This window comes from Myotis yumanensis, unplaced genomic scaffold (genome assembly GCF_028538775.1).
Source record: "Myotis yumanensis isolate MYYU_CA2020_CCGP unplaced genomic scaffold, mMyoYum1.0.hap1 SCAF_10, whole genome shotgun sequence".
Lineage (NCBI taxonomy): Eukaryota > Metazoa > Chordata > Mammalia > Chiroptera > Vespertilionidae > Myotis > Myotis yumanensis.
In genome coordinates this window covers 81,521,044-81,549,040 of record NW_027223761.1, presented here as the reverse complement: position 1 = coordinate 81,549,040, position 27,997 = coordinate 81,521,044, and the positions used below count along the sequence as shown (strand labels likewise).

At 52.8% G+C, this 27,997-nt stretch overlaps 2 protein-coding genes and 1 pseudogene across 9 annotated transcripts in view; 2 read left to right on the top strand and 1 right to left on the bottom strand.

Annotated features, from left to right (window-relative positions):
* The window catches only part of RNF214 (ring finger protein 214), a 52,543-nt gene extending 42,482 nt beyond the window's left edge, over positions 1 to 10,061 (bottom strand). Inside the window, exons 1-4 of one of the 3 annotated variants that reach the window (XM_070426123.1) lie at positions 9,976 to 10,061; positions 8,477 to 8,586; positions 5,156 to 5,666; positions 4,628 to 4,687 (exon numbers count right to left, since the gene is read on the bottom strand). In XM_070426123.1, coding sequence (XP_070282224.1) covers positions 4,628 to 4,687; positions 5,156 to 5,666; positions 8,477 to 8,580 — 675 coding nt within the window. In that variant the 5' untranslated portion in view covers positions 8,581 to 8,586; positions 9,976 to 10,061. Of the gene's footprint in view, positions 1 to 4,627; positions 4,688 to 5,155; positions 5,667 to 8,476; positions 9,431 to 9,975 lie in introns of those variants that run through there. The other 2 variants (XM_070426122.1, XM_070426124.1) reach the window with 2 other exon arrangements.
* On the top strand, positions 2,019 to 2,623 carry LOC139018323 (PRELI domain-containing protein 1, mitochondrial pseudogene; annotated as a pseudogene).
* A 455-nt stretch (positions 10,062 to 10,516) lies between the features above and the next one.
* PCSK7 (proprotein convertase subtilisin/kexin type 7) overlaps positions 10,517 to 27,997 on the top strand; it is a 32,513-nt gene continuing 15,032 nt past the window's right edge. For 3 of the 6 annotated variants that reach the window (XR_011472871.1, XR_011472870.1, XM_070426116.1), the window contains exons 1-12: positions 10,628 to 11,089; positions 12,297 to 12,431; positions 12,904 to 13,383; positions 14,683 to 14,817; positions 15,414 to 15,579; positions 16,720 to 16,810; positions 17,671 to 17,725; positions 18,157 to 18,295; positions 21,969 to 22,069; positions 24,530 to 24,697; positions 25,091 to 25,198; positions 26,071 to 26,173. Coding sequence is in view for 4 of the 6 variants with exons in the window: in XM_070426116.1 (XP_070282217.1) it covers positions 12,916 to 13,383; positions 14,683 to 14,817; positions 15,414 to 15,579; positions 16,720 to 16,810; positions 17,671 to 17,725; positions 18,157 to 18,295; positions 21,969 to 22,069; positions 24,530 to 24,697; positions 25,091 to 25,198; positions 26,071 to 26,173 (1,534 nt within the window). In the remaining 2 variants the exon portion in view is untranslated. The other 3 variants (XM_070426115.1, XM_070426114.1, XM_070426117.1) reach the window with 3 other exon arrangements.

The window sequence follows — 27,997 nt, the reverse complement described above, 5'->3', positions numbered from 1 at the left end:
TTTCTTGTATTGCCGCTAAGCTTAACACCTGCCTAGTTCCAATGCCTTTTAAAAAAATATGTATTTTTATTAATTTCAGAGGGAAGGGAGAGGGAGGGAGAGATAGAAACATCAGTGATGAGAGAGAATCACTGAGCGGCTGCCTCCTGCACGCCCCCTACTGGGGGGGTCAAGCCCACAACCCAAGCATGTGCCCTTGACTGGAACTGAACCTGGGACCCTTCAGTCCACAGGCCAATGCTCTATCCACTGAGCCAAACCAGCTAGGGCCCAGTGCCTTTTTTAAAGAAAAATACAACCGAACAAAACAATCCTGGGCCTCCTTTGGCCCAATTGCCTAACAGTTTCCACCCGTTTCAGACTAATACTAAAGTGTATTTATAACTTTAGTTGGCCCATTCAATTGCTATACAGTCATCCAAACCCCACATTAAACTATGGGGACAAAAAAAATACTGTGTAAATAAAATGATTAGCATAAGTGCTCAATAAAAGATGACTTCTCCCCCTTTCTCTGGAGGTTCTCTTCTACCCCGCACATTTCCATGAGGCCTCTAGTCTCTGCCCGTTATTAATAATTCCTGAGTTGTTACTCTCTATTTAAAAGTTTTCATTGGCATCATCTGATTAATATGTTCCAATAACTTATTTATTTCCATTTGCTCAAGTCCTTCAACATGTTCTACATATTCACTTTCATCTGGGTAATACAAGCACTTTTCCTTTCTCCACTCAATTAACACATCTTCCCCTAAAGACCTCTACCTGACCCTAGGGGGCTTTCCTAGCATTATCCTTCCTCTTGAAAAATATATATTAGCTATGCATTCACTAAAGGGGTGGAAGTTTTTGCCACAAAATCAAGAGGACCATTTTAGCAAAGATAAATGTGAAGTTCTCTAAGTTCCAAAAACTAATTGCCTAGGAATAAAATAGGCAGATACAACTATATAATACACTAGAGGCCTGGTGCACAAAATTTGTGCGGGGTGGGGGGGTGTGTGTGTGTGTCCCTCAGCCCAGCCTGCACCCTCTCCAATCTGGGACATCCCTCTCACAATCCAGGACTGCTGGCTCCGAACCGCTCTCCTGCCTGCCTGCCTGTTTGCCCCCTAACCACTCCCCTGCCAGCCTGACCGACACCTAACTGCTCTCCCCTGCCAGCCTGGTCACCCCCAACTGCCCTCCCCTGCAGGCCTGGTCACCCCTAACTTCCCTCCCCTGCCAGCCTGACCGATGCCTAATTGCCCTCCCCTGCCAGCCTGGGTCGCCCCCAACTGCCCTCTCCTGCAGGCCTGGTTCCCCCCAACTGCCCTCCCCTGCAGGCCTGGGTCCCCAACTGTCCTCCTCTGCTGGCCCGATCGTCCCTACTGCCCTCCCTGCCAACCTGGTTGCCCCTAACTGCCCTCCCCTGCCGGCCATCTTGTGGCAGTCATCTTTGACCACATGTGGGTGGCCATCTTGTGTGTTGGAGTGATGGTCAGCATATTACTCTTTTATTAGATAGGATGAGACTTGATGGCATTTGACTGAAAGCTCAACAGTGCGACGAGACTCAAAATAAACCAACAGCTTAAGAAATAGTGTTTAGAATGAGAGTTAGAGAATGAGAGGCCCATTGTATTGTGAACTAATTATAGTCTGTCTGGATTATTACATTTGTTCTCAGGATCACATTTCAAAAGAAACCCTGATAAGATGGAACATGTCTAGGTGAAAGGTAACCAGGGTGATGAAAGGACTGAAAACATTATATAAAGAACGTTAAAAACATCTGGAGAATGTTTCACCTGGAAAACTTCAGATCTGAGAGCTAAGAGGAAGAAGCAGGGTAAAAAACCTTCAAAAATATGTAAGGCAATTGGACAACTTCTCATGGTGGCAGCAGCCGGTGGGGCACTGAGGGGTGGTGACTGAGCTTCGAGCCAGGTGGTTTGTGCCGCCTCTGGCATGGCTTCCCCGCACCCCCCGCCCCCAGCCCCTGCACCCTGATGCTGAGCCTGCCCCGACTGGGGACGATGGCAGAATATTTCCTGGGCCACAGCATGCCCCGAAGTTCCTTGGACCAAGTGTTCTCGGCCTTCTGGCAGTGGTATCCAAATCCCTACAGCAACCATGTCCTGCGGAAGACACAGTGCACAGGGAGGTGACCCTGCCCCAGAGACTCCTGCTGGGCCAAGCGACTATTTCCTGCCAATACTGCTCACTCGGTGTATGCCCTGGAAGATTCTATTGTGGACCCACAGAACCAGACCATGACTACCTTCCCCTGAACATCAACCACACCCAGCTGGTGGTGGTGGTGGAGGAACAATGTGATTACCGTGTGAACTGATTACAGAAGCTGGACTGACATCCACTGGGAAGGCTGGGTCTCCTCTAGCTCACTTGGCATTTCCAGAGCTGTCCAGGAATTTGGTCTCTTCTGGTTCAAAAGCAATGTGACCAAGACGATGAAGGATTCTGAATATATCTTGGCCAAGCTGCAAGGTGAGGCTCCTTCCAAAAGCCTTGCTGAGACAGCCAAGGAAGTCAAGGAGGAGGCAGAGAATGGCACTGGCAACAAAAGGAGGCCCAAGACCTCGCCGGCAAGGCAGCCATGAAGATGCAGCAGCAGCAATAGCTTGTGTAGACAGCAGGCTCCAGTGCGGCAGCACACTAGACCACTTGGCTGCACTCCCTCTGTCCTCCTCCCTCTACTTTATTATTAAAAGTCAACTTCCAGCCGAAGCCGGTTTGGCTCAGTGGATAGAGCATCAGCCTCAGACTGAAAGGTCCCAGGTTCGATTCTGGTCAAGGGCATGTACCTGGGTTGCGGGCACATCCCCAGTAGGAGATGTGCAGGAGGCGGCTGATCGATGTTTCTGACTCTCTATCTCTCCCCCTTCCTCTCTGTAAAAAATCAATAAAATATATTAAAAATATATATATTAAATAAATAAATAAATAAATAAATAAATAAAATAAAAGCCAACTTCCAGCCCCATCTACTTTTTGGGTGGTGGGTTGGGCGTGGTGTCTGTTTGGCATCATCAGTGCATCACACATGTTACTCATGCCTAGGCTAGGCCCACTTTTTTAAAAAAATATATTTTTGTTGATTTCAGAAAGGGAGGGAGAGGGAGATAGAAACATCAATTGTGGGAGAGAATCATTGATTGGCTGCCTACTGTAGGCTCCCTACTGGGGATCGAGCCTGCAACCCAGGCATGTGTTCTGAACAGGAATAGAACCTCGGCCTCTTGGTCCAAGGTCGATGCTCACCCAGAGCCACAGCAGCTGGGTTGGGCCTACTTCCTTCAGCATCAGGTAGCTGAGGGACAGAGGAGCAGAGAGGTGCCATGGCTTGCCCAGGGTCACAGCGTGCAGGCAAAGTGGTCATAAACACTGGACTGTAAGCTCCACAAGGGCAGGGACCTTTGTTTTGTTCTCTGTTGTGTCCCTAGTACCTGGAACAATATCTAGCAAATACTTGAATTCAATCCTCCTTGACTTCCTTGGCTGTCTCAGCAAAGCTTCTGGAAGGAGTCTCACCTTGCAGCTTGGCCAAGATGTATTCAAAATCCTTCATCGTCTTGGTCACATTGCTTTTGAACCAGAAGAGACCAAATTCCTGGACAGCTCTGGAAATGCCAAGTGAGCTAGAGGAGACCCAGCCTTCCCAGTGGATGTCAGTCCAGCTTCTGTAATCAGTTCACACGGTAATCACATTGTTCCTCCACCACCACCAGCCGGGTGTGGTTGATGTTCAGGGGAAGGTGGTCATGGTCTGGTTCTGTGGGTCCACAATAGAATCTTACTGTACATACACCGAGTGAACGCACTTCCCCCTCGAAAAAAAAAATACATAGGGCTAACAAGCAAAAGAGGATTTAGATTTATTCTTCATAACTCCAGGAAAAATTATAACAAGTTTTAGAGGTTCTGTCCTCACCCCAGAAAGAGCTATTTTAAAAATGCAACATGCCCTAGCCATTTCGGCTCAGTGGGTAGAGCATTGGCCTGCGGACTGAAGGGTCCCAGGTTCGATTCCAGTCAAGGGCACATGCCTGGGTTGCGGGCTCAATCCTCAGTGGGGGGTGTGCAGGAGGCAGCCGATCAATGATTCTCTCTCATCACTGATGTTTCTATCTCTCTCTCCCGCTCCCTTCCTCTCTGAAATCAATAAAAATATATTTTAAAAAATAAATAAATAAATAAATAAATAAATAAAATGAAAATAAAAATGCAACAGGCTGCTTTGTGAGCAGTAAGCTTCCCATCTCTGGAAGTGATCAAGTAGAAGTTAGCTAACTAATGTTGGGAATTTTAAAAGGAGGCTCCTGCATCTTTTCTGACTGAGATCACATGGCTCTGGATTTTCTGCATTAATGCTTTCATATATCAAAAATGACAGTTCAGCCGTAGCCGGTTTGGCTCAGTGGATGGAGCGTCGGCCTGCAGACTGAGGGGTCCCAGGTTCGATTCCGGTCAGGGGCATGTACCTTGGTTGCGGGCACATCCCCAGTGGGGAGTGTGCAGGAGACGGCTGATCGATGTTTCTAGCTCTCTATCTCTCTCCCTTCCTCTCTGTAAAAAATCAATAAAATATATTTTTTTTTAAAAAAATGACAGTTCAAAAACTTACCAGATTTTTTTCAATATCTTGATCTGTGTTTACTTCTGAATCAGCCGTCTTAAAGTCAGTCTATAAAGACAGAAACAGCATATTCAGAACTGGTCAGTGGCATTTGAAGAGGGAGAACTGCTCTCGTACTTTCACCTAAACTCTGTGCAACGAAGAGGTTAACGTGTTGGCTGCACACCAAGAGCAGCACCACAGCTCTGGACACTGACATGCACCCTGCAGGAAGCACTTATCCCCCAGAACACCCAGGTGCAGAGGCTATACTCTTCATTACTCAGTGAGAGACATTATATGGAGACTGTCAGGTTCCTAGTCATCACAATTAGGCACTGGCTCCTGGCTTTACTATTTCTTGAACACCAGGATGAAGCCATTACATAGCACCAAATGGAAATAGTATGACAGCTGCCAGTAAAAAAATGATAAAGAGTAGTCTCCACCAACCATGAAGAAATGTCTCTTCCCTCAAAAAAAAAAAAAAAAAAAAAGCCCAAATTCGATTGTAATAGTAGAAACTTGATACTTGACCTGTACAGCAATGTTCTGAGAAAGCTTCAGGGAAGAGCTATCCTGATCATCATCCTGATCCACTCTGACTCCTTCAACCCCATTTGCTGGAGGTACTACAGGTCGGAAATCCAAGCCTGTGTCCCTGCTCCCTTCCTTTAGGATGGAGGCTTGTGGGGACTTCTCTTCAGGACAATTCCCGGAGGCAAGTTGCTTTGCATGGCCCCCTGCCTTAAGAGACCGAGTGACAGGATGGAGGCTCTCCCGGAGGCACGGATCCCCCTCCTCTCCTGCTGTGCTGGCCACGTCCTTCAAATCAGACTGAGACCCACCGCCAGAAAGACCAAGGGCTGTGGCTATCAAGTTTTCTCCTAAAACCGCCTGGTGCGCTGCTGAGGTGTCACCTGCTGACGAACCAGGATTCTGCTCTGGTTGTTCCAAATGGACATTTCTGTTATTCTCCTTGGTTATCGTTTGGCTACTTACACTCGACAGAGGTGAGTTCTTGTGCTTCTGTGCAGGGTCTTTGGGGCTACCAAAACACAAGACAAAAAGGTTCTCTCTTCACCCAGTCTTAAAGAGGGTTAAATATGCAATACTTCTAACATAACCACTAAAAGAACAAAACTGGACTATACAACCCCTCAAATTATCAAAATGAAAAGGAACTTCCTTTCTATCCAGTGATTTTCTCCCACATGCAGGGAATACAGCTTGGTGGTTAAGAACCTGGGTTCTGGCCCCGCTGGTGTGGCTCAGTTGGTTGAGCGATGTCCAGTGCAACAGAAAGGTTGCTGGTTCAATTCCCAGTCAGGGCACATGCCCAGGTTTTGGGCTTGATCCCCGGTAGGGTGCATGCAGGAAGCAGTCCATCAATGCTTTTCTCTCACATGGATGTTTCTCACACTCTCCCTTCCTCTCTCTCTCAAGTCAATAAAAAATATATATTTTTTAAAAAGAACCTAGGTTCTAGAGACAGTCTCCAGTAAATGATGACATATAAGTGACTGAAAATCTTTGAGGGTGAAGTTGAATAACTTTTAGGGATACAGAGGAAATAGCCTAATGCTAGTTAGAATATTTCATTTAGTTACATGCATTAATTTAGTTACATATATTTTAATAAAACATCAATTTAGAAATAGTTTTTATTCCACTCTCATGTTTCACACAAAAAATTTTCACTCAAACTTCATTATACAGATCTCTGAGCAGAACCACTTTTTAGGTTCTTCAACTTTTCCAGAGCATAGAATCTTCACTTCAAGCTGTGTGAAATACAAACACTTTTGAATCCAAAACTGAAGCTGTCAGTAGAAATGTCATCCCAGACAAGTACATACATGTACAACACTGGGATAGTTGTCTTACTGTGTATCACAGACACTTAACATAGTGTGTTTTTGTTGTTGCTGTTTATTAATCCTCACCCGAGAATATTCTTTTCATTCACTTTCAGAAAGAGAGGAAGGGAGGAAAAGGTGGGGAGGGAAGGAGCAAGAAGAGGAGAAAGAGAGGGAGGGAGAGAGATTGGTTGCCTCCTGCATACACCCCGACCAGGGTCAGGGATCAAACCTGCAACCCAAGTATGTGCCCTTGACTAGATACCAAACCTGCCACCCTTTGGTGCACATGCCGGCCAACACTCTAAGCACTGAACAACACCAACAAGGGCAACATATTGGTTTTTAAAGAGATCTTTAAAACCTATTTACAATGATATCCAACATTCACAACTATAAATTTTTCATCCAGGAATAATGACTAAATCTGTGTTAAATTTCTTTCCTTTTTTTAAAACTGGTTTTGTCAACTGATGCCCTTAAGCACCGCACACTAGAATGAGGCATCAGGTCACTATCCTTGCTTTCCTTAATAGTATTTGCTGTTCAAAATAAAACAACAGAGAGCATCTTGCATTATGAAAATCTTTATAAATACTCCAAGCTGATTCCTTGCTGGGAGTTAACTGAGGGGCAAGGGGGCACCTAATTACAAATTTGGGCATGTGTAGTGTCTGGATGGAATCCTGACTCTGTTATTTAGCAGTTGTTTGACTCTGGGCAAATTACTTAACTTCATTTTAAAAACAGAAATAATATTACCTACCTATTACAATTATTGTGAGGATTACATGAGACAATGTTTCTGAAGTGTTTAGTACAGGGCCTGGCACATAGTAAACACCCGATACACCTTAACTGGTAATATCATTACTAATAGTATGTGGCTGATTTTATTTATAAAATGAAGATCCAAGTTTATGGTTAGGTTACTTAACATCTGCCCCATTAGCCATTCACTAGCAAACTTCTGTTCATTTAAACAAACATTTACTGGAACCAGACAAGCCTGGGTTCAAACCCTGACTCCAACATAGTTTGGTAACCTTGGGCAAGTTACTAACCTCTCTGTGTCTCAGTTTCCTCACCTGTAAATGGGAATAATAATATTAGCACCTACCTCCTGGTATTGTTGGGAGGATTAAATGTGTTAATATATATAAAGCTGTTAGTACAATATTATATATTGTATTAAGTCCTAGGTACTGTAGAAAAGAGCTGACGTAGACTATATAGTCAATTTAGTACAACCCTGTACATACACTGTGCCAAGCATGTAAGATAGAAGGTTGGGTAATCATAATCCCTTCCCTCAAGAGTTCAGATGGAAGGCAAAATATATACATAAAGCAATAAGCCATATTACCAAAGCTATCTACCGACACAGATATACAAACACACACACATATAACTGTATGGACACATGTACCTATGAGTATATGTGTTACATAGAAGATGTATATGTGAATATACATATGTATAATATATAAACACGTACTTAAATGAACATATAATCCATGTAGGATAGAATGAGGAAATAATTCTCACTTTTCGATGAGTCTGACCACCTGTATTCTGTCAACAAATATTTAGCGTGTGGTTAGACACTGTTGGAAATATAAACATAGATCAGCTAGTCCTTACCTTTATTTATCTATTTTTTAAAATACATTTTATTGATTTTTTACAGAGAGGAAGGGAGAGGGATAGAGAGTCAGAAACATCAATGAGAGAGAAACATTGATTAGCTGCCTCCTGCACATCCCCCACTGGGGATGTGCCGGCAACCAAGGTACATGCCCTTGACCAGAATCGAACCTGGGACCCTTCAGTCCGCAGGCCGACGCTCTATCCATTGAGCCAAACCAGTTAGGGCTAGTCTTTACCTTTAGAAAGCTCAATCTAGTGCAGGGCTACTAGAACCAAAAAGAGGAAAGACCAGCTACCCTTCCACGAGGCCCTTCACCCCAAGTCTCCCCGCCAAGAACCCATGCGTTACCTTAGACCATCTAGCAGGCTTTCTTCTGATTTGGAAGCGCACAGACCAGAGGACTCCGGGGGGTTGGGGGCACTGGCCACACCGGCGACCTCGGACGCCGCCATCGTGCTCTGCACATCCAGAAACAAACGACAGGCTACAAGTTTCAAATTTTAAAAACAAGCGTTCTTCCGCCCTCAGGATGTCCACACAACAGTTCTTCCGGGAAAGGAACGAAGGCGGCTGGAGGAGAACACTCGAGTATTGACTCTATGGCTCCGGCCTTAAAGCCATCCTGGGCAAACAGGTCCCAGCGAACCAGACCCCTGGACCCACCATCGGTAAGAAAACACTCGGAGTCGGTGCAAAGCTTTTGGCAGAAATGCAGTCATTTAAAGCATCAAACCAGAGCCAGGGAGAATCTTTCCAATGGCCCACACACCTACCTTGCCCAGTATCATTTACAAAGGATGCAATTTTTGGCCCGATTATCAACAATATCGTTTTTAAATCATTTTATTGCTGTTACATTAGAAGCATTCTCCGTTAATGTAAGAGAAGTTTCAGGGAAAAGCAATGCTGACTTGGGCAACCCAAGTACCTTTTCGCTCGGGGCGCGCCCCACGGAGGGGTCAGTGATAACCACGGACAGGAAAGGGCTCTTCCAGTCACTCCCGGGGTGCAAGGGGGTGGGGACCTGGGTTACCCCCGCACGAAAATGAGCTGAAAACAGGGTGAGCCAAGTAAGGGGAACAGGAACAGATGACGTTCTTTGCCCGAAAGGTCATCTTTCATGTGGCAAGACAAACTCATGGCCCTCTATGGGGAAAAATAAAGGGGGGAGGGTATGTAACGTAGGGCTAGTTCAGATTCCTTAATTGATTTTAATAGTTATCACAGGAGCCCGTAGGGCAGACCTGGGGACTGCTGTGTCCACACCTCAGGCACAAGCCAGAGAGCCCCGTGCCTCAGTTTCCCCCGCTACACAAAGGCCCTCGGAGAAAATGGGCCCCCAGGTCGCCATTACCGCTCCCTCAGGTGAAGCCTCCCGCCCCAACACCGCCCGGGGGCCGCAGACAAAACCACGGGCACGGTCCCGCCCGCGAGTCCACGCAGAAGAGCCGGGTGGGGGCGCGGGGCGGAGGCGAACGTGCCGAGGGGCGCCCCGCACCGCAACCCGGGCGACTGCCGCCGAGGCGGCCACGGCGGGAGCGACGGTCCTCGGGGGCGGCCGCGAAGGGACAATGGGTGGAGGCAGCGCCGGGTGGCCCCCGCCGCCCTCCAGCCCGCTCAGCGGGCGGCTCCCTCGGGCACGGCGCCTCCGCACCTTCCCCTCGGCCCGCACCCCGCGGGCAGCCCCCGCCACCCTCCTAGGCCAGGACCCCCACTCGCAGCTCCCGGCGCCTCCACGCCCCCCACTCGCCTCCCGCCCCCCGCGTCGCACCCCGGCCCGCGCGCCGACCCGCACCCCCTTGGGCTCCGCGCCCCCGGGAAGGAACGGGGGGAGGGACGAGACGCACCTGAGCGGGCGGAGCGGGGGAGGGGGCGGCCGGGCCTCGGGGGAGGGCCGAGCGCTGGCGGCGGCGCACCTCCCACTTCCGGCGGCGCGAGAGGAGGGGGCGGGGCGCGGCGCGGGAGGAGCGGCGCGGGCGCCCGGCCGCCCCCGACGGCGCCCCCTGGCGGCCAGAGCCGGCACCGCCGAGGGGACGCGGCCGTGCTGGAGCCCCTCAGCCACAGGCGGACTCGCAGGGACGCAGGGACGCGAGGAGGAGGAAGATGCTGTCGCGAGAAGGAAGGAGGCGCGTGGAGGGGGCCGCTCTAGGGGGACTCAGGGACTGTGGGACCACGGCCGTCTGAGGAGAGGAACGAGGTGCTTGTGAAGGTCGCCACCGAGATGCCCTTTCCAGGGGACATCATGGGGAAGACGACGCCTCCGGGGAGACCGCCTGGGAGAGGCCCGGGGGCTGGAGACGGCGGGGCCCCGGGAGGCCGCCGCGGCGCGCGCTGCTCCCGGGAAGGACCCGAGGGGCGGCCCTCGCTCCGGCGGCTGCGGCCGCGCCCGCGCTGATTGGCTGTGGCGCCGGGCGGAAGTGACGCCGCTGTCACGGGCTCGGGCGCCCGGGAAGCCGCGAGTTTCCGCGGGGAGGCGGCGGGCCGCGCCGGTGAGTTGGAGCTCGGTGGGGGCGGAGCTTGAAGTCGGGGGCCCAGAGCGGGTCGCCGGGTCCCCGGGTCCGAGGGCGAGGGCGCTGCACGGGGCGCCTTCAGTCCGGCGGGAGCGCCCGGGAGCCGGGCGCCGGACCCTGGAGCCCGCCCCGCGCGGTCCCCTTGGGGCGAGGCGCTGTGGCAGGGCGCGGGGTCCCGGGCGCGGACGGGCCGGAGGACAGTGTGGGGAGCGGCACCGGACTGGCTGCCGTGTTGCCTCTCCCGCACCGGGGAGCTGTCAGGCTGCGCCCCCAGTTGAGTGAGGCTAAGCCCTGCTGTCGGGGGTCCCCGGTACTTTCCGGGAAGCCTGGGGGGCAGGGACTCTGCCGGAGGGAAGGACGAGCTGACCGGGCACCTGCACCTCGGAGACGGAAGGAGCCTGCCTGGGTGTGACCCTATCGGCGGACGAACAGCTTCTGTCTCACTTCGTGGGTGTGCGCACCGGCCAGGCCCCGGGGATCCTGGGGCAGGGGGGCTGCTGGGGGCGGGGAGCTCTGGGAGAACCTCGGGAGCGGAGAAGAGATGTGGAGGGAGTGTTAGAGGCCGACGCTCCCTCCCCCCTGCCAGGGAGACTGGGAAAGCACCCACTTTTCTGTCCTGTGTTGAGTCCGACCCCTTTGGCATCTGAGCGAGTGCTCGGCTTTGCCTCCGCGCCCCACCAGCGGGGGGAGAGGCTTCCACGGGGCCCAGCCACGCACAGATGCACCCGCGCGGGGCACCCACTCACCTGTCCTGTCCCAGCGGAGCCCACCAGTTAGTTCTCACCTGGCCCTTCCGCCACACCACGGATGGCGCGGCCAGGTGAAAGCCCGAGCCTTCACCTCCAGGCCGCCCTTTAGTGCAGCGCTGCAGGCGTTCCTTCTCTCCCGGCCGCCCACTCGCCCTGATGCCTGTGCAGCTTCGTTGGCATTCTCAGGTTTTCCCCATTTCCCCTGCCTCCTGCCCACTCTCACTTCCCCTGGCCCCCTTCAGATACGGAAACCAGGAAGTGAGCTGCCACCTGACTCCTAGGAAGCATTGCTACCTACTTTTTAAAAAATTACATGTTATTGATTTTAGAGAGGAAGAGATAGAAACTTCACTGATGAGAGAATCATTGAGTGGCTGCCTCCTGGGGATTGAGCCCCCAACCCAGGCATGTGCCCTCGGCCAGAATCGAACCCAGGACCCTTCAGTTCGCAGGCAGACACTCTATCCATTTAGCCAAACCAGCCAGGGCCTTTTTTTTTTTTTTAATGCCTCCTGCAAGCCTCCTGTTGGGGATTGAGCCTGCAACTTGGGCATGTGCCCTGGCCGGGAATCGAACCAGGGGCCTCTTGGTGCCTGGGACCACCCTCAACCAACTGAGCCACACCAGTCAGTTGTGGAGTTTTGGTCACAGTACAAGCCCTCTTCTAGGCCTCTGGGAAGAAAAGAGAGAAGAGAGAGTAGTACGATGTGAGGACAAGAAGTAGAGTTTCTGGTTCTGCACCGACTTGGCCTTCCTGTCCCGGTTCTGTTCCAGTCTGTGCCTTATTTGAGGTCCCGGGAAATGATACTTGGTGGTTGGCCAGTTTCTTTGGTGACAGGTCCTGGAGTTCATGGTGAGCCTCTATTTGCTCCACTGGGGCTTGGGGGGACACCATTTCTTTTTTTTCAGGGTCCATCCACAGGTCTGCGGTCTGTGCTCAGAGTCAGCAGAACTCACCGTGAAAGTGATGCGTTTTCTCCAGTTGCACAAAATGAACGTGCGGTGGTTAGCCAGACCAGGAGCTCAGCCTCGTGTAGAGTCCAGGTGGGAATGGGCCCCACTGCGGGGAGTTAGCCCTGAGGGCAACTGGCGGAGAAGTCAGCTGGGGAAAGATTCTTGTCCTCTCTAAATAAGGGAGGAGGGTCTCTTCTAAAGAACAGTCATGATGCTGCCAGTACTTTGTGGGAGTGATAGGACTTGTGAGCCCTTTTGATGGCAACACTGGGAAACAGCAGCATGGAGCCTGTTGGCACTGGACGTGCTGCTTGGTTACCTAGTGAGGCGGGCATTGGTCCATTGCGCCATGGAGGTGCTCGCTGGGCCTAGTACTGGCCAACACTCCACCTGGGCGCCTATCCCTGTTGGTTGAGATAAATTTGAATACAAAGAGGGGATCACATGTTTCCTCATTAGAAAGGAGCAGTTTGGGGTTTCCAGTTGTGCCCTGATGGCTCCGTCCCCTCTGAGGTGCTGTAGTTCTCAGCTCTCTGATCTCCCATGTCCTTTCTCTTTGCAGCCTACTGTTCTGATGCGGAAGGGGAGGCAGAAAGTGCCACATTTGGATGCCCCTCTGGGCCTGCCCACCTGCCTCTGGCTGGAATTAGCTGGACTCTTCTTACTGGTTCCCTGGGTCATGGGCCTGGCAGGGACAGGTGGGCCTGAGGCCCAGAGCCCAGGGGCGCTGAGTTGGGCTGTGCATCTGGGCAACCTGGAAGGCAAGGGGCAGGAGGAGACTCTGGAGCAAAAGGCAGATGCCTTGGCCCAGGCAGCAGGACTGGTGAATGCTGGGCGCATCGGGGAGCTCCGGGGGCACTACCTCTTTGTCCAACCAGCTGGGCACCAGTCAGACCAGCAGGTAGAGGCCATCCGGCAGCAGGCGGAGGCCGTGTTAGCCAGACATGAAGCTGTGCACTGGCACTCAGAGCAGAAACTGCTAAAGCGAGCCAAGCGCAGCGTCCACTTCAATGACCCCAAATACCCACAGCAGTGGCACCTGGTAAGTCCAGCCCTCCAGTTTCCAGCTTCAAATGGGTAGGTTCTGGATATCCAATTCTCTTTTAAAAATAGTAATTACTTCATTTATTTTGATTTGAGAGAGAAATATCAGTATGTTGTTCCGTTTATTTATGCATTCGTTGGTTGATCCCACCAGGGATCTAAACGCCACCTTGATGTATCTGGACAACACTAACCAACTGAGCTACCCGACCAGGGCTATCCGATTCTTTAGTGAACGCTGACTGTATGACTTTCCAGCTTGCCTGGAGAGACATTCTGTGGGCTTCGGTGGTGTGTTTCTTCCTCGGGCTCCATCTTCCCTGTGCTCATTTCTAGAGAGCCAGTGGGCTGCAGTGGTCAGGGCCTGGGTGCTGGAGCCAGGCTGCCTGGGCCCAAGTTCCAGCTCTGTCACTTACTAGCATGTGCCTTTGGGCGAGCTGCCTAACCTCTCTGTGCCTCAGTTTCCTTCTCTATAAATGGGAGATTTTATTTTATTTTATTTTATTTTGGGGAGATTTTAAAAGTACCTCTTGTAGAGGTAGTAAGGATAAATGAATTAACATGTGTGTCCCTAACACATGATCAACGCTTTATAGTGTTAACTACTAACATTATATAATCTATATATATAAAAGCCTAAGCGACCGTTAGGACCTAACAACTGGAATGACCCTGGCAGCCCCAAATCTGGTGCACCCGCACCTCGGACCCAGACAGGAGGGAGGAGGGAGCTCTGTTCCTTATGGAATTGGCCGTTGGTTAGCTTGCTGCTAGGGCCAACCTCCCGTGGGTCCCTTCCCCCAGCAGGCCGCCCCCCCATCAGCCCAGATCACCAGCCAGGCCAGGGACCCCACCTGTGCACAAATTCGTGCACTGGGCCTCTAGTATTAACATAATATACATTATGGAGCATAGTAATTGTACTAGCCAACCTTAAGCCTATCCACCATTTCATCTATATTTTTTAAATCTTTAATATTGAAAGTATTACATATGTCCCCTATTTCCCCCATTGACCCCTTCTAGACTGCCCCACCCCCACCCTACCATTTCATCTTTATTGCCCATGAATGCTGCCACCCTTTCCTGGAGACCTAGGTGGTGGCAAAGCTCTCACTTGTCCCTCCTTGACTCCGCCCCCACCTGGACCTATTGGTACACAAACTCTTTCTGGCTCTTCGATGGCAGCCAAGAGGAGAAAGGGGCCGCTAGCTTCACTGTGCACCGCTGGAGCTGTGCACTCTGTCCCTGGATTCCCAAGGCTCTGACACAGTTCCTGACCCTGTCTGTCCTGCAGAATAACCGGCGGAGCCCCGGCAGGGACATCAACGTGACAGGTGTATGGGAACGCAACGTGACGGGGCGAGGGGTGACTGTGGTGGTGGTGGATGACGGAGTGGAACACACCATCCAGGATATTGCACCCAACTATGTGAGTGGCCCTGGGGTGACCCCTCCCACCCCCATTTCTCATCTCCTTGGTATTGCCTCAGGCTCGTCCCCTTTCTTAGAGGTCTAAGAGCCAAACAAAAGGGCCTGGTGGGATGGTGTTCTTCATCTTCTTTCACAGCCAGCACTCCAGACTGGCAGTTAAGACGTGGAGTGGCTCTATCTCAATAAGGGAGAGGGTCCCAGGTGATACTGCCCGGGTCCTGTTGCAGCTCCCTGCCCTGGAAAGAAGGAGTAGAGCCGTAGGCAGTTACCCTCTCCACACACGTTCTGAGCACCTCCTCTCTAACCCTGGCCTTTGGGTAGCCCTACATCGTTTTTATCCCAAGTTTCCAAGTGGTGGGGCAATTTTCTGCACACATTTCTATAATGGACAAGAGAGAAGTTTCCTAAGAACAGTGGCACTTCTCAGTTTTGCCCCGGGGTCCTGCCTCATATCTTGTAGCCCATGTGGTTTTCAGAGAGAGGTGGTCTTGCTGCCCTGAGTTGGAGCCCAAACTCCCCTCTCTCTCTGAGCTCTAAGATCTGACCTCTTAGAACCAGTGAGTGACCACATGTTGCTCCCGCACAATGTTTCAGAGCCCTGAGGGCAGCTATGACCTCAACTCTAATGACCCTGACCCCATGCCCCACCCGGATGTGGAGAATGGCAACCATCATGGCACTCGGTGTGCGGGAGAGATTGCTGCGGTGCCTAACAACAGCTTCTGCGCAGTGGGAGTGGCATATGGGAGCCGCATAGCAGGTACCTTCCAGTCTAGCCTCAGTCGTTCTCCCCTGTGATAGCAGTCTTCATTCCCTACCCCAGCCCCTGGCTGTGTACTGCCTGTCCTACCCTCAACACACACGGCATAGAACAAAGGGTAAGCTTATAATAAAGGTCTATAGGACGAATCAGTTCACTGGTATTTTTTTCAATGCAGCGGTGTTTTAGGCATGCGTTTAGCAGCAAATCCCGCCATATAAAACAGCTAAAAGTGGGAATGCTCTTAATGCGGGATGGAGGCCAGTCCCACCTGCTCAGTCGCCTCTTCCCTTTTTCTGATCTTGGCTGTACCCCAACTCATTACAGTGATACCTCCTTTACTTACCTGTGCTATACTTGTATTTGCAATTTACCAACACCTTCTCATCTGCCCTTCCTCCTTGACCCCATGTGTCTGTGGAGGCTCCTCTCCCAGCTCTCCAGTTCCCAAGCTCCCAACCCTTCTGATGGTCACTGTCTGCTCTCCATCCTTTCAAGAGGTCTGATAAACCCTGGCCTCCACTTGAGGATGGTTCTGTGGCTCCTTCACCTCTCAGGCTTTGTCCATCAAGCGGAGGGTGAAGGGAATGAATGGGGAAGCCCTCCCCATGATCCTCATAAATGCTTAGAACCCAGGAAATTTGGTGTGTTCCTCCTACACTCCAGCAGAGGGCAGCAACCCCCTGTAAATGAGACTACAGGGGGCGCAAGAAGCCTTCAGGGTACAAATCCTTTCTGAAAGCCCCATTGGTCCCTACATCGTCACCAGGACGTGACCACCCATTTTAGAGGGTGAAATTAGGCATCCATGGGAGTAGTCGATGGTAACGGGTACCTTTTATTGAGCGCCTTCTATGTGTCAAGCACCACACCCGTGTTTTACGTGATTAAGGATGCAAATAGGGAAACTTGGCTACGTACATTCTACCCTATGCCTTTCCCATCAGATCCCATGATCCTTAAAGTCTAAGATTTAGCATTATATTTAAAAAGTATTTCAAGATAGGTACATACACATGGTATAAAGAACACAAGCGCACTTAGAGGGAGAAGTAACTGTCCACATATGGCTCCCCACCCTCTAGGTCCCCATCTCGGGACGAGCATTCTTGAGGAGCTAATGTGGCCTTTGCTGCCTAGGTATCCGGTTACTAGATGGACCCCTGACAGACAGCATGGAGGCTGTGGCGTTCAACAAGCACTATCAGATCAATGACATCTACAGTTGCAGGTGAGACAGCCAGGCACAGGTGAGAGGCCAGAGGCTTGGACACCTGAGACTAATTCTCCAACAAAGGAACAGCAAAATGAGCCAACGCCGGCAGGTTCCAGCAGGGGTCTCCTCTGTGGGTTCAGCCTATCAGCCCATTGCCCTCATTTCTCCAGATCCCTAGCCACGGGGTTCTTAGTCTTAAGCCTCATGTCACCCCAGTCATCAGGTTGCCACATGAGGAGTGCACCAGCTGTTTATAAGCTCATCGGCCCCTGGGAGCAAGTGGGCTTTCCTCTCCCCGAGCCAAGCTGAGTGCCCAACACCAGTCCCCTTGCCCTGCACACAAGCACACCTGCAGCTTCAGGTTGTGGTTATGGTGGGGTCGGGTGAGATTAAGGAGAAGCAAATTGGGCTGCCCCATGGCACTGAGAACACCTGTTCTCCCTAGCCAGTACCTCCGTAAATCCATGGCATCCACAGTGTCATTTCCTCTTGGAGAAGGAATAGAGTCCTGTGGGTGCTCCTCCGTCAGGCCTAGTCATAGATCCCAAATCAGGGCAGTCCCCCTCAGTGCCCCCTGTCCCTGTCCATGATGTCCTGTCTCCTGCTTCCTGGGACCTAAGAAAGGATTTTTAGGAGCAGGTTAAAGTAGTCCTCAATTGGGAAAGTTTCTAAGGGAAAGAACCTCAGCACATACTTCTCTCTTGCACTTTGGAGTGGGGGCTGAACCTGCGACCCTTCTGACCTTTCATCATGGGAGGCCTGAACTGGAACCTTGAGAGGAGAGTGGGAGCCCAGGCAGGGGTGGCAGCTGAGCCTGGGGGCCTGGGAGGGCGCCACAGCCTGGCTCTGGCTCTCCCTCTGGTGTTTCTCCACAGCTGGGGCCCAGATGATGATGGGAAGACAGTGGATGGCCCTCATCAGCTTGGAAAGGTACCTGACCTGCAGGAAGCCTGGAGGAGACCCAGGGCACACTCTCCGTTCAGTTGTAGGACACTGCAGGTCACTCCCTCTCACCCCACCCCGTCTGCAGGGCAAGGCCTGTACCATCTGACCCGGCCACCTCCTTTCGGAAGGGCACTTCTAACTGGGGACAGGAGGCGGGGCGGTCACAGGTTCTGAGAGAAATAGAACAGGCTTTCAGATGGCTCCCCATTTCTGGCCTCCCCTCTCGGATGAACAGAGTGCATCCATCAGCAACTGCTTAACTACCAGGTGCCTCCCCTTCTTGTGTCCACCGTAACCCTCTCCCCTGGCCCAGTGCCGCTGTGCTGTGCGCCGTTCAGAAGGGGAGGACAGGGCAGCTAGTAGGGAAGGAGGAGGTCTGAGTTTGCCAACTGATTGCCGGGCTTCTTGCTCCTCAGGCCGCCTTGCAACATGGGGTGATCGCTGGCCGCCAGGGCTTCGGGAGCATCTTTGTGGTGGCGAGTGGCAATGGGGGCCAGCACAACGACAACTGCAACTACGACGGCTACGCCAACTCCATCTACACGGTCACCATAGGTAGCAACCCTCTGCTTCCCTGTGCGTGTGCTTGTACCTGTGGTGAGGGGACTGTATCCTGGTGTGTGTGTCACTCTGTGGTGAGGGGACTGTATCCTGGTGTGTGTGTCACTCTGTGGTGAGGGGACTGTATCCTGGTGTGTGTGTCACTCTGTGGTGAGGGGACTGTATCCTGGTGTGTGTGTCACTCTGTGGTGAGGGGACTGTATCCTGGTGTGTGTGTGTCACTCTGTGGTGAGTACTTTATCCTGGTGTGTGTGTCTGTGGTGAGGGGACTGTATCTTGGTGTGTGTGTCACTCTGTGGTGAGGGGACTGTATCCTGGTGTGTGTGTCACTCTGTGGTGAGTACTTTATCCTGGTGTGTGTGTCTGTGGTGAGGGGACTGTATCCTGGTTTGTGTGTCACTCTGTGGTGAGGGGACTGTATCCTGGTGTGTGTGTCACTCTGTGGTGAGGGGACTGTATCCTGGTGTGTGTGTCACTCTGTGGTGAGGGGAATGTATCCTGGTGTGTGTGTCACTCTGTGGTGAGGGGACTGTATCCTGGTGTGTGTGTCACTCTGTGGTGAGGGGACTGTATCCTGGTGTGTGTGTCACTCTGTGGTGAGTACTTTATCCTGGTTTGTGTGTCACTCTGTGGTGAGGGGACTGTATCCTGGTGTGTGTGTCACTCTGTGGTGAGGGGAATGTATCCTGGTGTGTGTGTCACTCTGTGGTGAGGGGACTGTATCCTGGTTTGTGTGTCACTCTGTGGTGAGGGAACTGTATCCTGGTGTGTGTGTCACTCTGTGGTGAGGGGACTGTATCCTGGTTTGTGTGTCACTCTGTGGTGAGGGGACTGTATCCTGGTGTGTGTGTCACTCTATGGTGAGGGGACTGTATCCTGGTGTGTGTGTCACTCTGTGGTGAGGGGAATGTATCCTGGTGTGTGTGTCACTCTGTGGTGAGGGGACTGTATCCTGGTGTGTGTGTGTCACTCTGTGGTGAGTACTTTATCCTGGTGTGTGTGTCTGTGGTGAGGGGACTGTATCTTGGTGTGTGTGTCACTCTGTGGTGAGGGGACTGTATCCTGGTGTGTGTGTCACTCTGTGGTGAGTACTTTATCCTGGTGTGTGTGTCTGTGGTGAGGGGACTGTATCCTGGTTTGTGTGTCACTCTGTGGTGAGGGGACTGTATCCTGGTGTGTGTGTCACTCTGTGGTGAGGGGACTGTATCCTGGTGTGTGTGTCACTCTGTGGTGAGGGGAATGTATCCTGGTGTGTGTGTCACTCTGTGGTGAGGGGACTGTATCCTGGTGTGTGTGTCACTCTGTGGTGAGGGGACTGTATCCTGGTGTGTGTGTCACTCTGTGGTGAGTACTTTATCCTGGTTTGTGTGTCACTCTGTGGTGAGGGGACTGTATCCTGGTGTGTGTGTCACTCTGTGGTGAGTACTTTATCCTGGTTTGTGTGTCACTCTGTGGTGAGGGGAATGTATCCTGGTGTGTGTGTCACTCTGTGGTGAGGGGACTGTATCCTGGTGTGTTTGTCACTCTGTGGTGAGGGGACTGTATCCTGGTGTGTTTGTCACTCTGTGGTGAGGGGACTGTATCCTGGTGTGTGTGTCACTCTGTGGTGAGGGGACTGTATCCTGGTGTGTGTGTCACTCTGTGGTGAGGGGACTGTATCCTGGTGTGTGTGTGTCACTCTGTGGTGAGTACTTTATCCTGGTGTGTGTGTCTGTGGTGAGGGGACTGTATCCTGGTGTGTGTGTCACTCTGTGGTGAGGGGACTGTATCCTGGTGTGTGTGTGTCACTCTGTGGTGAGTACTTTATCCTGGTGTGTGTGTCACTCTGTGGTGAGGGGACTGTATCCTGGTGTGTGTGTCACTCTGTGGTGAGTACTTTATCCTGGTGTGTGTGTCACTCTGTGGTGAGGGGACTGTATCCTGGTGTGTGTGTCACTCTGTGGTGAGGGGACTGTATCCTGGTGTGTGTGTCACTCTGTGGTGAGGGGACTGTATCCTGGTGTGTGTGTGTCACTCTGTGGTGAGTACTTTATCCTGGTGTGTGTGTCACTCTGTGGTGAGGGGACTGTATCCTGGTGTGTGTGTCACTCTGTGGTGAGTACTTTATCCTGGTGTGTGTGTCACTCTGTGGTGAGGGGACTGTATCCTGGTGTGTGTCACTCTGTGGTGAGGGGACTGTATCCTGGTGTGTGTGTCACTCTGTGGTGAGGGGACTGTATCCTGGTGTGTGTCACTCTGTGGTGAGGGGACTGTATCCTGGTGTGTGTGTCACTCTGTGGTGAGTACTTTATCCTGGTGTGTGTGTCACTCTGTGGTGAGGGGACTGTATCCTGGTGTGTGTGTCACTCTGTGGTGAGGGGACTGTATCCTGGTGTGTGTCACTCTGTGGTGAGGGGACTGTATCCTGGTGTGTGTGTCACTCTGTGGTGAGGGGACTGTATCCTGGTGTGTGTGTCACTCTGTGGTGAGGGGACTGTATCCTGGTGTGTGTGTCACTCTGTGGTGAGGGGACTGTATCCTGGTGTGTGTGTCACTCTGTGGTGAGGGGACTGTATCCTGGTGTGTGTGTCACTCTGTGGTGAGGGGACTGTATCCTGGTGTGTGTGTCACTCTGTGGTGAGTACTTTATCCTGGTTTGTGTGTCACTCTGTGGTGAGGGGACTGTATCCTGGTGTGTGTGTCACTCTGTGGTGAGTACTTTATCCTGGTGTGTGTGTCACTCTGGTGAGTACTTTATCCTGGTGTGTGTGTCACTCTGTGGTGAGGGGACTGTATCCTGGTGTGTGTGTCACTCTGTGGTGAGTACTTTATCCTGGTGTGTGTGTCACTCTGTGGTGAGGGGACTGTATCCTGGTGTGTGTGTCACTCTGTGGTGAGTACTTTATCCTGGTGTGTGTGTCACTCTTGGTGAGGGGACTGTATCCTGGTGTGTGTGTCACTCTGTGGTGAGTACTTTATCCTGGTGTGTGTCACTCTGTGGTGAGTACTTTATCCTGGTGTGTGAGTGTGTGAATCACTGGTGAGGAGAATGTATCTTGGGAAGCCCCATCCTCTGTGTGTCTGAGTGTGAGCAGGACGTTCCCTGTGGATCAGAGAGTGAAGAGCGTCTCAACCTGCTCTCGCGCTTCTTTGGAAGTCGCCATGCCCTGACAACGCTCTCAGCCCAGCATCGGAGGCAACCTGCCGCCTGCACCCACCACAGCTGGTTAGGCTTTTGTTCTGCTGTCTTCCCATGGCCCACCTGCCTCCTGCCTCAACCTGTGCTCCCACCACAGCATTGCCCGCCCAGTGGTACTTTGTTCTTACCCGGCTTACGCCCTGACTTTAGGCTTCTTGAGATCAGACTGTCCTTTTCCGCGTGGCCCGAACCCCTCACGTGTTGACACCGAAGGCTGAGGAGAATGAGTGTGTGAGTGCATGAGGGGCTACAGAGGGGATGTCCCCGGTGGTGCCCTGGGGTGAGCCTACTGGGAGAACGGTATTTAGGGCACAGAACACCCTCTGCCACTTCACGGGCCTGTTCAGGTGAGGAGTGTGGCAGTCTGAGGCCCTTGGGCCACTGAATCATTTTTCAAACTCAGGACCACCTCCAACTGGTAACTCAAAGGTAACTAACTCTACTATGACCAGGCTTTTGTCTCAGCCCCTATCCCTGCCCTGCCCGCAGGTGCTGTGGATGAGGACGGACGGATGCCGTTCTACGCAGAGGAGTGTGCGTCCATGCTGGCGGTCACCTTCAGCGGCGGGGACAAGATGCTCAGGAGCATTGTATGTGCCCCGGGGCCCCTGTCTCATAACCCTGCCCCCCTATCGCGGACCTGAGACTGAGGGGCCATTGCTGGAGGGCAGAGCTGAGGCTCGGATAATCTGGGAAAATGGTTTTTATCTCTAAAATTTTAACTTACAAGTTAAGTTTATGTACTCTGAGAGGACTGTCACATTGATGACAGAACTTCTTTGAAGTGCCTTTCTTTGGTAGAATTTGGGCTTTGGCTAATTTTTGCGGGCTTAAAAAATCGTTCGTTGTTTTCCAGCCTTTATGTAAACACTGTTCATTCTGGTGTTTACTTGCTCCTGGGCACCTTCATTCCCTGGAGTAAGTAGTGGTTGTGTTTCTGGGACCCGCAGGATAAGGAGTCAGGGACTGTCTCTGTGGGCCCAAGAGAGAGCTCTTCCCTCGGCCTGGAACTGGGGCCATAGCAACGCGAGCTTGGAGAGAACGAGAGTGGAGCCTGGAGCTCTGGGCGCCTTTACAGGGTTCAGGGCCTAGTGCCTGTGCCTGGCTGGCCCAGCTTCATCCCAGGTCTTATGCCAAGTCTTCCCAGAGCTCCCTGCGACCTTGCTGCCCAGGAGGGAATAGAGGGAATAAAGGGGAAGGGCCTGCCTGGCCTGAGCTGGGCTGCAGCCAGGGTATCAGATTTCCCTGGCCCGGTGGGAGGTCTCCTGCTGCGCCAGATTCCCTTTCCAAAACTGAAGTTTTGTTTTGTCAGTAAATGATTCTGGTTAACACAATGTTCCAAGGCTCTGGGTCAGTTGACCCCCCCTTCGTGCCCTGGGGAGAAGAGAAGAGGGAGTGGACTAAAGTAAAAGAGCAAGAGAGGCTTTGCTCAGCAGGCGGGGGTCTAGGTGCACCGCTTCCCCCACCAGGCCAGACTGGGCTCAGAACAAGAGCAGGAACATACTGTGCTCTTGGTGCCCTGGCAGAACTCTCCAGAACCACTCATTCCGCCCCCCACCTCCACTCCCCCCCCCCCCCCCGCCCCACCCCCACCCCCGAACCAGTAGAGCTCCCAGGCATCATCATCAGTCTGTTCTGAGGGGTAGGACTTGGGTCCTCCTAACTCAGCTCCACTTCTTACCCCCCCTCCACCTTCCATCAGAACTGTAACTTGTCCAGAAGTGAAGAGAGAGGGTGTTTCTCCGAGTTTCCATCTTTGGGATGTCTTTGCCTTGGAAGGCGCCCGTTGCCAGTGCCTGGTCAGTGAGCAGCTTGGCGGAGCTGTCTTCCTTGAGGGCAGGCTGTGGAGGCACATGCCACCACCCCTTGGCTGCCCGGGGCCCTTCCCTGGACTTCGCTCTGACTGCCTGGGCCTCCTGCCACCGCGGCAAGTTCCCAGACCTCAGCCACACACTGGACTGTGAGGCTGTTTCCTTAACAGGAAACAATCCGTCTGCTCCCTGGCACAGAGCAGGCCTCCCACTCATTGAGGACAACTTGGGAGTTTCTTCCTTTCCTTCTGGGAGTGCGCGGCGTCTGGGTGAAAATTACACCTCCTGGCAGCTGCTCTGATTGCTGGGAGGGAAGCAGTGCGTACAGTGGAGAAAGGGCAGCTCTTAGCAGAAGCTAGGACCGTGGTATCTGGCCCAGAAGAGAGGGTTGGAAGAAGAAAATTCTCTGGTCTTGACAGTGTGCTAGACCCAACGTGCCACATCTCGGAGATTCTCAGGGCCTCCTCAGCTCACCCCTGTGTGGTTCCAGGATCCATTACAGCAGAGAAAGAGCTTGAGCCAGACAGATGCCATCTCTCCCCCACAGGCAGCTCTCCCCTCCCCACGCCCTCTCCCACCTCCCGCTCACACCAAAGGGAGAGAAGGGGCTCCTAAAAGCCGTCCTGAGGCACCAGGCCCAGAGTAGTGAGGCAGCTTGTCCTGTCAATTTCCACCAGCCAGGCAGGCAGTGTAGACACGGGCTCCACCCCAAGCCTGTGGGTGGGCAGGGGGTGACCTCTGTCCCTGGGAACACACTCGCTTTGTTCGCACTGATGTCACTGCAGCTCCTATCGCCAAGCCGCCAAGTTGGATTTCCTTGAATGGTGCCGTCACTTGTCCCAGCTCCAGCCGGGCCCGGAGCTCCTGCCCACTTCCTCTGTCTGGCATGGCTGTGGGGTCTGGAGGCTTGGGAGTGGGGGCTGGGATGGGGAATTTGGGATTGGATTGTTGGAGCAGCAGGAGTCAGCACACTGTCCCCGGCACATAGGCCTCGCATGCCTCCACTTCCTTCCTTACAACCAGCCCCGCTAAGTCCCTTCTCAATTGGATTTGCCCTTCTCAGCTCTCCTGAGAGTTTTTGTGAGGCCCAGAGCACTGAGGTCTCCTTCGCCTGGACCTGCTAGCAGCCTCCCGCTGGTCAAAGACTCAGCTCTCCCAAAGGATGGGCCAGGCTGTACCCTGCCGTCCACAGTGCTGTGAGCGCAGTCTAACCCAGTGCCCTCCTGTCCCACTGCCCAGGTGACCACTGACTGGGACCTTCAGAAGGGCACAGGCTGCACTGAGGGCCACACAGGCACCTCAGCCGCAGCCCCTCTGGCAGCCGGCATGATAGCCCTCATGCTGCAGGTGCGGCCCTGCCTTACCTGGCGTGATGTCCAGCACATCATTGTCTTCACAGCCACCCAGGTGAGATGCCACCAGCAGACCCCCGAGTTCTGGCTCCAGGTTCCAGGTGTTAGATGCCAAATTCCTTTCAGAGTCGCATGTGTATAGAACAGGGGTGGGGAGTCCGTCACCAGAGACCTCAACTCCTTGGTACCGATTTCTGATGATGCCATTTTACCTGCAGAGCAGAGCTCTGGCTGGGCTTCCTCACTGGAGCCTGGCTCCTGGCTCCCTCTCTGGAAGCAGGCCGTTGGGGTGGTGACATCATGGGGCAGCTTTCCTTGGGGACCCATAACCAGTGGCTTTAGTGGGAGAGTCTGGATTGGAGCAGCAGCAGGGTGAGCAGGGAGGCCAGAGCTGGGTGTTGAGACCACTTTGGAAATCCAGGAGACTAATCGGGACCTCTGTCCTCAGTACGAGGATCGCCGTGCAGACTGGGTCACCAACGAGGCGGGCTTCAGCCATAGCCACCAGCACGGATTCGGCCTGCTCAAGGCTTGGAGACTCGTTAACGCAGCCAAGGTGAACAGGTGTTGGCAGGGCAGGGAGCCACATGGAATGACCAAGGGAGGGGCTGACTGCCTAACCAGGGGTGGGGAACCTTTTTTCTGCCAAGGGCCATGTGGATATTTATAACATCATTCATGGGCCATTACAAAATTATCAACTTAAAATTAGCCTGCTGCCCTAGCCACTTTGGCTCAGTGGATAGAGTGTTGGCCTGCGGGCTAAAGGGTCCCAGGTTCCATTCCGGTCAAGAGCACATGCCTGGGTTGTGGGCTTGATACCCGGTGGGAGGCGTGCAGGAGGCAGCTGATCAGTGATTCTCTCTCATCATTGATGTTTCTATCTCTCTCCCTTCCTCTCTGAAATAAAAAATATATATATTAAAAAATTATTCTACTATATTTGATCAAATATTTAATTACCTCACCTCTAATGCCTTGGCAGGGCCCAACCAAATGATATCACGGGCCTTATATGGCCCGCAGGCCGGATGCTCACCACCCTGGACACATTGCCTGGCACGTTATAAGTGCTGAATAAACGTTCATTCATTCATGTACCTTCATCACAGCTGACACCCATTTTACAAATGAGGAAGCAGGCTCAGCATGTTCATTGAAGTTTCCAGAGCATTTGTAGGGAGTGCTGGGACCTGGGTACACCTTGGGACGCAGTGCTCTGGTTCTCATCTTCCACCTGGACACGGCTTTCCTCCGGCTCTGGATTCGGTGCCATAGGGAGCACTCCCTGGTGTCGCAGGAGCCTCAGGAATGAAAGGTGATGAGGACAGGAAAGAGAGAGAGAGCTGGGCCCTGAAGATCAATGGATGAGAGAGAAAGAGTCCAGTCTTGTTTGTTCATCCACCGTCCCCCCTTCTCTTTTAACAGATCTGGACATCTGTCCCCTACTTAGCTTCCTACGTCAGCCCTGTGTTAAAAGAGAACAAGGCTATCCCGCTGTCCCCCCACTCCCTGGAGGTGCTGTGGAATGGTGAGTAGACCACAGAAGGGGGTTAATCCTGGGGCAGGGCGATGGGGAACTCCCCCTCCCTGGGCTCTACCCCTTCCTTCAGGAGCTGAGCTTCAGCCAAACCTGTGGAGTGTCCATGGCCATTTTAGGGCATGTTGCTGCTTCTGAGTGGCTGCCCGCGGCCTCAGCAAGGCCTTCCTCCTGAGTCGCTGGGAGAGGAAAGGAGCCGCTGAGCGGCTGATGGGAAAGGCTGAGGGGAGCGGGGTTGGGCCTGGAGATGAGGCACGAGTTGAAAGATGTTCCTTTGCGTTCCAAGCTGAGAACTTGCCAGGCAGCTCTCGTCATCCCAGTGGCCTTGGGATGAAGTGAAGGAGTTGAGATTTCTTTGATTCTCAACCCTGGCTAATCAGAGCGAGCCACCGGGCCTGCTGGGGGTGACAGGAGAACGGTCTCCCTGAGCTATGGTTGCCCTCTGACCCGCCTCCGTCTCACCATCCCCAGGGCTGTCAGTCAGTGGTTGGTGTGGAGCACAGGCTGGGCGCCTCCCAGGAGAGTGTCTGCCCTCTCCCAGAGTTCCCACGGGACGCCTCCAGCTCCAGCTCCTCGGGGACGTCCTTGTCCCTTGAGGAATTTGACAGTTATTGGCTATTTTCTGCGGAGATTGGAGCATGTCATGTGCTGTGTCCAAACTCAAACTCCGAACTCACAGGAAGTGATCCACCCAGAGCAACTACGAGAGGATGAGCAGCCGAGGGGAGCTCCGAAAGGAGGGTCAGGCCGCAGCCCGCGGAGGAGGTGTCCCTGGGAGGAGTCCAGTCTCCCTGACCTTGTCAGTGGGTGCCTGGTTCCCTCTAGGTGGAAGGAGGTCCGTGGGTGCCGTTCTCTGCATGTTTCCTAAAAGGGACCTTGGAACGGGCACGAGGCATCGGCCAGGGTGGGCAGTTCGGGAGCAGCCCATGGGAACCCAGGCTTTGTCTTGGACACTTGTGTGTCTTGGAGATGGTGTGTGTGCCCTTTAACTCCCGCCCCAGGACTGCTCCCTGTCACTTAGGTAACACGGTAGCCCATAGTCACATCTGTCAGGTGAGGGGTTGACTTAGGGGAGGGTCAGGGTCCTTTCCAGCTTTGTCATCTCTGCTCCCAGTACCCAGGGCTGTGGCCCAGCATGCCTGACAGGCTCCCCTGGCAACTGCTTGTCTGTCGTTAGGGAGCACGAAAGACCAGGTTGTCCTGGGCAGAGGAGACTGGAGGTGGGGTAGTGGAGAGAGGATGAAGTCGGAGCGTGCAGACCCTGGACATGGGGCTGGTGGAGCCTGTTGTCAGCATGGAGGGCTGCCAGCAGGACTTGGCTAGTGTCTGAGCTCTGCGGGGTGTCACCCCCTCTGTGGGGATTGAGTAGCCTGAGGAGACAACAGAAGACACACGTCTGTGTGTCCTAGGAGGTGGAAGGAAGTATGTCCGGTTAATAGAACGTTGAGCAAGTTAGTCCTAGACCAGTGATGGTGAACCTATGACATGCGTGTCAGAGGTGACATGTGAACTCATTTTTTTGGTTGATTTTTCTTTGTTAAATGGCATTTAAATATATCAAATAAATACCAAAAATATAAGTCTTTGTTTTACTATGGTTGCAAATATAAAAAAATTTCTATATGTGACACGGCACCAGAGTTAAGTTAGGGTTTTTCAAAATGCTGACACTCCGAGCTCAAAAGGTTCGCCATCACTGTCCTAGACCATCAGGAAGGCTCTTCCCTGGAGCCCCACTGAGGTCTTTCCACCAAGATCCAGTGATTCCATGTGAGGGCTGGAGAGGGACTCTTCTGGCGCGCAGGGAGCTGAACA